The sequence below is a fragment of the Clarias gariepinus genome, chromosome 10 (assembly GCF_024256425.1).
Source record: "Clarias gariepinus isolate MV-2021 ecotype Netherlands chromosome 10, CGAR_prim_01v2, whole genome shotgun sequence".
NCBI lineage: Eukaryota > Metazoa > Chordata > Actinopteri > Siluriformes > Clariidae > Clarias > Clarias gariepinus.
In genome coordinates this window covers 15741946-15753440 of record NC_071109.1, presented here as the reverse complement: position 1 = coordinate 15753440, position 11495 = coordinate 15741946, and the positions used below count along the sequence as shown (strand labels likewise).

The following is an 11495-nucleotide window of genomic DNA, read 5'->3' as shown; positions in this document are numbered from 1 at the left end:
TATCATGCTATATTTCATTTATTGCACTTACTGTATATAACCTTTTCTGTATATAACACTTTCTGTGTAAAGTTTATATGTGTGTAAAGTTTATATATGCAAATTATTTAATTTTAAATAATTTATCATGGAATACAATATTTTCTCTCATTGCATACATCTAATTTATTGCACTCATTGTACATAACTTCTCTGTATACTGTTTACATCTGCAAATTCTTTATCATGATATACAATACCTAGGGATGAGGCAGGGTACACCCTGGACAGGGTGCCAATCCTTTGCAGGGCACACACACACACACACACACACACTACGAGCAAGTTGGGAACGCCAATTAGCCTAACCTGCACATCTTAGACGACTAGAAGGAAACCGGAGAGTACCCAGAGGAAACCCAACAAGCACAGGGGGAACATGCAAACTCCATGCACACAATTTGAAAAGTTGCAGTTGCTCTGACCCAAAGTCACTCAAATACCTTTGAGTGCCTATTTTTTCTGCTACCAACACATCAACGTCCAGGTGTCATTGTAACAAGATAGTCAATGCTATTCATTTCACCTGTTAGTGGCCATCATGGGTGAGCAATCATTATGGGTGAGCAGTGTATATGTACACTGTGCAACTGTGCTTTCTTAAATAATAACAAAAAGGCAATGACTCATTTTTGTCACTTAACATTTTCTGATGTTTTTATGGATTACATTGCATTAAATGAAAATACACAATGCACATAAACTAAGAAACAGTGTACTATTTTAAATGATATTCACTTCTGTGGTATAAGAACAGTGTACAAAAATATGTACACAATTTATAGCTGTAGAATACAGAAAAAATACATATATAAATCGAAACAAAAAAAAAAAAGAAAAAAAGAAAAAACAAATAATACTATAGTGCAGGGTTTCTCAAAATTCAGACGCACAGCAATTCAATCTGGACCCAACCTTTACCTTGTATTAGGAATGCAATAATATAGTGTATGTTTCCTAGTTAAAAAAAATGTCATACCTATTAATACACAGTTATGTTTGTACATCATAACAGAGATCCTTTCCCAAGATTAAGGGAAATTTAGTTGCTTCCTCGTTTGAAATTGTTGTCATGGACATGTTCACAGCCTGCGAGTGTATGGTGTTTAACATCAACAAATGACAGAGCTAAAGTGTTGGCTAACAGGTGCCTATTCAAAATTATTGAGTTAGCCAGCAGTTAAAAGACATGCATACAGGCACAGAGCAGCGAAATTTCAATGTATTCTGTCACTATTCATTATGTCCTCTATGCTGTTAGGATGCCAGTGTTTCCATCCAGTGATGTTAAGGTCAATTAGTTTATTCAGGGATCAAAACAAATACACAGTGCTTATTTAGTTTGTTTGGGCATGAAAATCAATGAATGAAGATTTTTTTTCTTGCAACTTTTAATGTTAAGGATTGAAGCTACTTAGGTTCACAAAACAAATTATTTTGTACTAACTTGGATTTTGAAACTTTCTGACACGTTATGTATGTGGGTTTAAAGTTAGACGTGCTTTGTTTTAAGCATTTGTTTGCTGTCAAACAGTGGCATTTTGTCTCAGACTACCTTAAACGTAAAGGTATGTTGCGTGTAAGTTATAAGCAAGTTTAAGCAAATTAATTTGCTTATTACAAATCATTTCCAGACCTTCATGATCTTAAATAGAAATCAGATTTAGACCTTTTAATATTAATTTTGAGAACCCCTGCTATAGTGTCTTCAACAGTGTGCCAGTTTAAGTTAATTTTAGACATCTAGATGTAATTTTAGTCTAGTCCTATAATCATGGAGAAATTAGAACAAACGGAGGTAAAATGGGTGACTGACAAAAATTACAAGTTACCATCAGTTACAAGTAAACATGTCAAGAGCATCACCTGAATTAAACAATAAATGATTAGGGGAAAATGACATACTGTATTAACACAGTATGGCTAAGTTAAGTTAGGTATTTTGGTAAAGAAATGTGTACAGACAGGTTGCAAATAAAAAAAAAAAGCATGTATCGGTTATAGAGTGGGGCATTCTGACATTTATTATTTAACATTTAATCAAATATTTGGCCACCTGCCCCTAACCCTACTGAATATGTATAGAGCTTTTGAATGGACACAAAGATAATGCTGTCAACCAATATTATCAAAAAAACAAACTGAAGGAATTTTAAACAGAATTATTAAATTAAATATTACCACACCGACTTATGATATTAATAGAAGGTAAATGGTTAAGCAGTTGGACTAATGATCAGAAGATTGTGAGCCCAATTCACAGTACTGCCACTGTCTTGAACAAGAAATTTTAACCCTCAACTGATAATGGAGGACATATACCGAGAGCATAAAAAGGGACCCGGTAAGTAAGCAACCAGGGGCAACCAAGAAGCAATTGGTAACTCTAAAGTAAGTGGAAAGCAGCACAGCAAATATAACAGAAGTTGTTCAAATGACATCCATAGCCCAGACACTTAACATTTTTGAGCTTTATAGAATAATGAACTAATTTAAAAAAAAAAAAAAAAAAAAATCCATTAGTCTGAGAAGACCATTTATACAGAGAAGCATGGGGACGGCAGCAATTAAGAATTTTTTTTTTTTTACCGCACCATATGGAAGACTGGGTTGTTCAATCTGACAAGTTTTCCAAGTGGTGCTAAAAAAAAGGTTAATTCTATCAGACAATAGATTCTACATGTCAAGAGTCATTTCACCACACGGCTTTCATGGATTTAGTTGCCCTTTTTAATTAAATTCCTATATATATATATATATATATATAGTTGTGTATATATATATATATATATATGTGTGTGTGTGTGTGTATATATATATATACATACATATATATATATATATATATATATATATATATATATATACACACTCACACATACCAAGTTTATCCGCACTCTGGTCGTAGAATTTATTTCAATTTGACATACTTGTCTTCCTGCTTTTTAATACACTTGTGTCCATGTGTCAACAAGCTTTCAAATTCCATCAGAAAAAATGTTTTAGGCTGAGGTGCGAGCCAATAATGCACCTCTGTCTTAACTTCTTCATCAGAAGGAAATCTTGTTTATACATGCACAGTAGTGACTGGGAAAACAGACTTAAATGGAAAGTGTTGATAAGATAGTTTAAACAATAAAAGCTGTAATAACCGGAGTGCGAATAATTTGACTTACCCTTGCATGTCTTTGTGTGTGTATATACAGTGCTGGTCATTAGTATTACCACCCTTGGTTAAGATGTGTTCTTAGGCATCTAATAAATTAATTTTTTCATTTATACAAGATTGAAACACAATGCAAAAAGAGCAAAAAAAATTAATTTTAATTGAAGTACAATTATTCAATAATAATAAATTATTATTCAGTGGTATACATTAAAAAATTTTTTTTTTACATGAAATCATTTTTAAAAAAATCAATTATTGGCACCCCTGATGTCAATACTTTGTACAACCCCACGACAGCATTTAAACTCCTATAACATTTCACAAGATTGGCGAATACTAGATCTTTGATCATTTCTCTTTGCACAATCTTTCTTCAGCTTTACCCCACAGGTTTTTAATTGGGTCGAGGTCAGGGACTAAGATGGCCATGATTAGAGCTTAATTTTGTGTACTGTATGCTGAACCATTTTTGTAAAGACTTTACCACTCGTTTTGTGTCATTATCCTGCTGAAAGACTAAATGACGACTCATCTTCAGCTTTCTGACAGCAGCCATCAGGTTTTGATTTAAAATGTCCTGGTATTTCAAAGGGTTCATGATGCCATGCACCCTAACAAGGTTCCCAGAGCCTTTGAAAGAGAAACAGGCCCACAGCATCACGGATCCTCCACAGGACTATACTTCACAGTGGGCATAGGGTGCTTTTCTGCATACTCATCTTTTGTTTTACACCAGACCCAGACAGTGTTTGTTGCAAAAAAATTCTATCTCATCCGACCACAGCACACAATCCCAGTTGTAGTCTCAGTAAATTCCAGACGTTTATGTCTGATGGTTGAGGTTTAGAGATTTTTTTTTTACTTCTCTTGGGTCCTTTATAAACTACAGTAAAAATGAAAAAAATTGCTCCAATTACATTTATTTTATTGAAATTGTTAGGGGTGCCAATAATTGTGTCCAGGGTGATTATATATATATATATATATAAAAATCATGGATTTTTATTTATTAATTTTTTATTTACTTGAGTTAAAATTAAAATTTTTCTAAAAATTTTTGTGTGATGCTTCTGCAATAAAAAATGAATTTATTAGAACACATATTAACCAGGGGTGTAATAATGACCAGCACTGTGCGAATATATACTGTATAAATATGCACAATTACAGAAAACAAGGACAACAATGTAAAATTAGTGATCCTGTAAAGCTGCTTGAGTCCTTACTTTTTAAGACTGTTTTTTATTTTTGTGTGTTTTGTGAGGATTCTTCAGGCACAAAACTCCACTATCCATACTTTTCCTCCATTGTGCATCCAATCCTGGATATTTGGCACTTGGCTTAGATGCACAGACTGACTGCAGTTATCGTCCCATAGTGTTTGTGTTATGCCGTGAGCGTGACCTCTCCAAACCAGTTCGGCGGTTGTCTGCAGGGTAAGAGAGAAAAAAAAGGAGAATAAAAAAATTTATTTAAAAGAATTAATTTTATTATTTTATTAAAAGAATACATACAATACAGTGCTTTAAAAAGTATTTGCACCTTCCTGATTTATTTTATTTGCATATTTGATTTTTTTTACAGTATGTGTGTGTGTAAATAAAATAAAGGTTTTGTCCGTACATTGATCAGAGCATGCGCTTTCAATAATTCATTTACATTTCCTACATTGGAGGACCAGAAAACAATCTCAGAAAAATGTCTGTCTGTATGTTTGTAGGTCTGTTCAGGCAACTTTGTCAAAGGATCACATAACACTGGCTGAACAAAATTTAATTAGACTTTTCCAGTCCATCGGTTTTTGCCTGAAGGTAAACCTGAACCATAAATGAAATCAAAACGTTGAGTAGAAGGGATGTTCTGAGTAGTTATATGCCAGTTCACTTCACAGAAGCGAGCACTTTATTGAATGAATTTAGTGCTTTTTCCCTAAAGGTAACATAAACAAATGAACGACAAAGCATGGATTATTCCAAAAAAGTCAAGTACACTATAAAAAACTGACCCTTCGAAGCTGTATGGACAGATTAATGTACTGTGTGCTTTTTATTTCTGCAGGAGGTTTAAAACCAGTTTGTTACATATGTTCCGAAACTGTAGCAGAAATAAAAAGCAGTCATGTGGAACAGCACTGGGAGATAAAACATGGGTCATTAGAGCAATCATATTCACAGCAGTCCAAGGCGAGGGTGTGTAAAATACCCAAACTGACAGCATATCGTTATGTGCTAAAATCAAAATATTGAGTAAACGAAATGTTATGAACAGTTATGTGCCGGGTTTAAGCAATCAAGCAAAGTCTGTCCATTGAGCTTCTACTAAAATCACATTTTTCTTAACTGTTAACTGTATGCAGAATCTATTATTTACTTCTGAATAACCATTTTATGGTGTTTTCATAAATACAGAATGTGTTTTGCTACAGTACATTTATTACTACTCCTAAGCAAAGAAAGAACCATATCCCAATTGTCCTTTATAGTAAAATGTTGAATACCAAAGTCCAGCATAAAGTTTACTGAATCATTGAATATTTTCTCTTATACTACAATTTATTTTTTACCTGTGAGTGATCTTTTTTAAATTGTATCAGAACAATTATTTTTGCTGTCAGCTTTTCACTTACTGTATGCATGATTTTATTTTGTTTTACAATAGAACCTTTATGATGAATGTGTGTATAATTACAGATCAAAACAAGGAAAGAAATGTTTTGTTTTAAAGTGTACAGTTCATTGTGGTGTGGACAAAAGGTCTAGGAAAGAAACAGAGAAATCCGAATATATTTTGTAAGTTTATGAATTACAAGTATCAAATCCAGCTACGAAGTCTGATTTAATTGCTACAGTACTACTAGATTTTGGTTTGAGGAACTTACAGAAGTGAAATGCAACCTGACATGCAACATGAAAAGTATAGGCTGTTTTTTGTTTATTATAATTAAATGAGATGTCCTAAATTGTGCAGTTTAAATGGTCTCAAAGTTAATTTAATTTCCTAATAGCAGGATATTTGACCTCAAATGATATATTAATATATTAATTTATTATCATGGTTATAAATATATATATACTTAGCAAAAAAAGAAACGTCCTCTGACTTTCAACTGTTTTTACTTTCAGTAAACTTAATGTGTAAATATTTGTTTTAGACAAGTCTCTTTAGTGTCCAGCGTTTTTAGAACTGCGACCTTAAATGCCTACTTTCTGCAAGCTGTTAAGGTCTTAACGTCCATTCCACAGGTGCATGTTAATAAATTTATTATGGTTAATTGAACATTAAACATTGTTTAAACCCTTTACAATAAAGATCTGTAAAGTTATTTGGAAATTTTACAACATTATTGTTGAAATACACAGTCCTGAAAAAGGGACGTTTCTTTTTTTGCTGAGTATATATATATATATATATATATATATATATATTGTAGCGTTTTATCGCCGGAAAGGATGGTGGAGATGCGAGTGAGCTTCCTTGCTGCCCAATGCAAATGGCTGGGAGTAATTTATTCAACATGGCACGACAAGTCACACAACCACACATTCAACACAGATCAACAAGACACACTTCTAACTCACACACACATACCCTGGCCGAAGCCACTAACCCTAACACCTTTCCTTGACAGGGTGAACACCTAACAACCCCTCCCGCAAAGCATGATGGTTACTAGTCCCAAAACCCCGCCCACGCCACAATATATATATTGCAGATCATTCTTTTATATACTAAATGCGCTTAATAATATATGGATGTATGTATATCAGGTCGTATCGATAAACCTAGGAAGAATCACTTACATTTTACTTAGCAGGAGCTTGCTGTTTACTTCACGACTGAGGCAAAAGTGGCTTGCTTTCCTTTAAAACTTTTGCTATTTTTACTACCTAAAATAAAAGATGAACAAGATCTTTTTTATATTTGATCCAAGTATAGTTATGTGGATCTAGCGTTAGTGCTCCTGACTGTTCTACTGCTACCAGGCAAACACCGTAAATGTGTTAATGTTTTGTACATTCCTTTATTTGTTTTTGATGTCCTTCTTAGTGTAAAACTGTTTTCTTCGCTATAAAGTTAATAACTCATTATACATGTGAGCAGTTGAGGGTTAAGGGCCTTGCTCAAGGGCCCAATAGTGGTAATTTGGTGGTCATGGGCTTTGAACCTGGGACCTTCCAAGCTGTAGGCCAGTGCCTTAACCACTGATCTAACCCTGACCGCTTGCCCCAACATGATCTTAGACTTACATAAGTCACGTTAGTCATTGTGCCCTTGCAAAATACATTTTATAGGTTATTTATTGTAAAAAATTGTGTTACATTCACAGTGTGAATAATAACAATATGTTGTTGTTTTAGCAATAACAATTGCTAAAATGGGACGGTATAGGCTTTTTGCACTTATAATATTAAAAACTGTATGAACTGAATAATACAATATAAGTAATGTTATATTGTGAGTGTGAGTAGATGTGGATAACCTTCATGTCACTTCATATGACCGATCTTCTAGGTTGGTGGCAATCCATTGCCATGCTATGCCACAGATTCCACGGCTTGTAGGGATAGATAAGAGAATCTTGTGGTTTATTGCTTATTATATTGTTTATTGTACAAGTTTATTGTAACTTTTAGCAATTTTAAACCGTTAAATTATTCACAATTGAGTACATTAGGTACGATAGAGACACTCTTATTTCTATTGGGATACAATGTACTTACAATTCAAATTTTTTAACCCAAGCAGGCCAAGTGAGATCCACTGGGGGAAACGAGCCGGCATCAGGAACAGACTGTGAGCCTGTGCATACCTCTATGTATCCTGCTCGCCAATGTCCAGTCATTGGAAAACATGCTCGATGACCTCAGGTCTGGGGTAAAGTTCCAAAAAGACATTTGGGACTGCATTCTTTGCTTGACCAAGGCATGGCTGAACCCAGCGGTATGGGCCATACCATCCAGCCGGCCAGTTCTTCTCGTTTACCACATAAACAGGATACGTGAGTCAAGGAAGTCAAGGAGAGGTGGCGTGTGCTTAATGGTGAACAACAGCTGGTGCAACAGCTGTGATAGCGTTGTTCCACTCACATGCTCCTGCACACCCAATCTGGAACTATTAAACACTAAATGTTGTCATTTTTACCTTCCTCAGGAGTTTACATCAGTCATAATTGGCACCGTTTATATTCCATCACAAGCGGATCTAGACATTTCCTTATGCATGCTGCATGAGGCACTTACACAGCACCAGACACAACACCGGGATGCTGAACTTTTATCAGCACATCACCTGCCCTACCAGGGGTGAAAGGACACTGGACCATTGTTAGGACAGACAAGCTCTTTAAAGGGTGGTGCGATCAGCTGAACGCATCATCTGCACCAAGGTCCCTGGTTTGCACTCTATTTGTCTTTTAATTTTTAGGTCAAGGGCATTAAAACAAATTCACTGCATATAATACTGTGTATGACTGTGTATGTAATAAAATTTTAATTTCATTTGATTTAAGAGGTCCAGGAGGATGCGGACAGATGACAGTTTAGCTGATCTCGCAGCATGGAGCTTCTCAGTGACAGGCAGAAGGGCAGTCTGTGGAATGTGCTACTTTGAATCCAGAATTCAGAAAGTCTAGAATTCTGGCACAGTGGCAGAACCTTATCCCAGGATAAGCCTGGTGAGCTGAGCACAACATCTGTTTAAAGATATATGTTCTGTTTAGTAGTCATGCATAGCTCATAACAAACCTTAATCTGTAGTTATAAAATGCTAACATTCATCTCAACCATACTCTACTGTCATTGGGATGACTTTGGATACAGGGTGATTTACTTGAAAGAGCCTTAGAATATTCTGTTACAACATTTGCTAGGACTGCAATATATGTATATGTATTCAGTATATGGAGCCTTAAACATGCCGGGATGCCCCTAAGTCAGACAGATAAGGTAGGCGCAGATAGTCATGCTATTTAACAACTTACTTTACTCAGTCACTCAACTTGTCATCAGAATGGTGTTGAGCAGTGTTGGGGGACTTTACTTTTTAAAGTAACAAATTACATTACAAAATTACTGTCACTAAAAAGCAATCAATTACATTACAGCTTATAAAAGTAACTAGTTAGAGAACTTTTTATTGTTTCAAAATTAAAATTCATGCATGTTGTTTTAGTCAAGACCTTCATAATTATTCTACTATCATCACTCAGCGAAGTTTGGCCCATAGTCTGTTAACAACAGCAGGAATAACAGAGACGGGTGGGTTATTGAGGGCGGGGGTGGAACTTGTAGGAAATTAAATGTTGACGAAAATAAAGACTGATGTTTTATTAGTTTTTTTTACCACATTTTAGTCTCGTATTTTTTCGTCAACAATAATTGCATGCTGATTTCACCAGTCACTGTTCATTAATATCCATGACGTCTCGCCATCCTCTCGTCTCGTAAGAGGTGCGGGCAGCTATTCTCTGATGACTTGTGACTCTCAATATAGGACTAAAATTCCTATAAACAGTGTTGTATTTGACACCCACCAACAGAAGTGGCATATCAAAAGTGCCATAACAATTGGAATCTATATTAAACTCCAGAGAGACAACAAAGCACTTTTTTAAGTCTCTCTGTATAAGAGCATCTGCAAATGCCTAAATGTAAATGTAAATATTAACATAAACACCTCTACATCCAAATTCCAGCTGCCCAACACTCTAACACTGCAAATCAGTCATTGCTACTGTTTTCACCCAAATAAGGATGGATTCCATATTGAGTCTGGTTCCATTCAACAAGGTTATTTCCTACAGTACTTCCATCTCTGGGAGTTTTACCTTGCCACCGTCACCTTTGAGTTCCTTACACATTTCATATAAGTTTTCCTTATTTACTTTTGATTTTGTAAAGATTCACCACAATGACCATTGTTAAAAGTGCTATATAAATAAAATTTAGTTGAATTAAATTAAAAAGAAAGCCCTAATAAGCCAACAGAAGTTTTAATATTACGAGAGCTTGGATAATTTTCGACTCACCTTTGTGTGTTTTTTAATTACAAGTCAGATTGACAAGATGGACAAAACAGAAAAAGAAAAAAGTAATTGTAATTACACAGCCTCTGGCATGGGACATCTAGTAGTACAACCCTTTCATGAGCTTGCACGGGGTAGTACCAATCGTTCCTTTGTGCACATTTTTGTGAACGTGGTATAATGTCAGGGAACCTTCTGGCTTTTGTCCTGGTCACACGTTATAGCTACAGCTGGCAGTCTTACTTGTGGCTTGACTAGTCTATTATATAATAGATCTAACTCGACATCTTGGATTCTCTGTTAAGGTCAGGAAAGCGATTTCTTTCCCTGAAGGCCAACACAGAGAGACTGAGGCGGAGCTTCTTTCCACAGGTGATACGGTCTCTCAATCACACCACCACACAGTACTGACCCACACATATAGTTTTTACACACACACTGGACATTCTGAACATTCATTTACACTAGTGGCCACTGCACAACTACACTTCGTGGTCATCAAATCACTCTATCACAAGTCACTTCAAATAAATCAATTTTAAGCATATTTGCACTGCACAAGACACTTTAAATGTGTGGATTGCACAACCCTGGACATGACCATTCTTTTATTACCATTTATTCTAACTCCATTCCACACAAACATTACATAAATATATACCTACTCGTACAGCAGCTCTTATTGTTCCATATTTCTTTATATATTCTTCATATATTTTCTATATTGTGTATTTTTGTTGTACAGTTATTTTATTTTTAACTTTAATTTTTATATTTTACCCTTTATATTAATTATTTACCCTTTATTTTAATTTTCATATTTATTCCCTATTCCTATTCATAGTCTTTTATTTTTAGATCACGAGCAGTTGTTTAAGCATTTCACTGCATATCGTACTGTGTATGACTGTGTATGTGACAAATAAAATTTGAATTTGATTTGAATAATAGTGCTTCAGCCTTGTTTTGTACCATTATTTTCCTAGTGTAATAGGAAAATAATTAACAGTCGATAATGATGTTCCTATTATCTTCCATAATGGATAGCAGGAATTTTCTGCAGTCATACTTTTAGGTTTAAGTAAAGATGTGTGGAGACCAGATTCATTACTGGAGGTTCTGTTCTGTTTTCTGTAGAAAATTCCAGTCCTGAACTATTAAGCAACTGCAGTCACAAGTCCTCAAAGAACAGCACACATCATGTCTGCTTCAGACAAGTTCAAGATTATCTTCTCCACTTCTTCTTTAGAGGAGCTGTCCCCA

The 11495-nt window shown here is 35.0% G+C and overlaps 1 protein-coding gene across 3 annotated transcripts in view; it reads right to left on the bottom strand.

The window, feature by feature from the left end:
* Positions 1-2858: 2858 nt before the first annotated feature.
* diaph2 (diaphanous-related formin 2) overlaps positions 2859-11495 on the bottom strand; it is a 284936-nt gene continuing 276299 nt past the window's right edge. For 2 of the 3 annotated variants that reach the window (XM_053505650.1, XM_053505651.1), the window contains exon 28: positions 2860-4637. In XM_053505650.1, coding sequence (XP_053361625.1) covers positions 4573-4637 — 65 coding nt within the window. In that variant the 3' untranslated portion in view covers positions 2860-4572. Of the gene's footprint in view, positions 4638-11495 lie in introns of all 3 variants that reach the window. The other variant, XM_053505652.1, reaches the window with a different exon arrangement.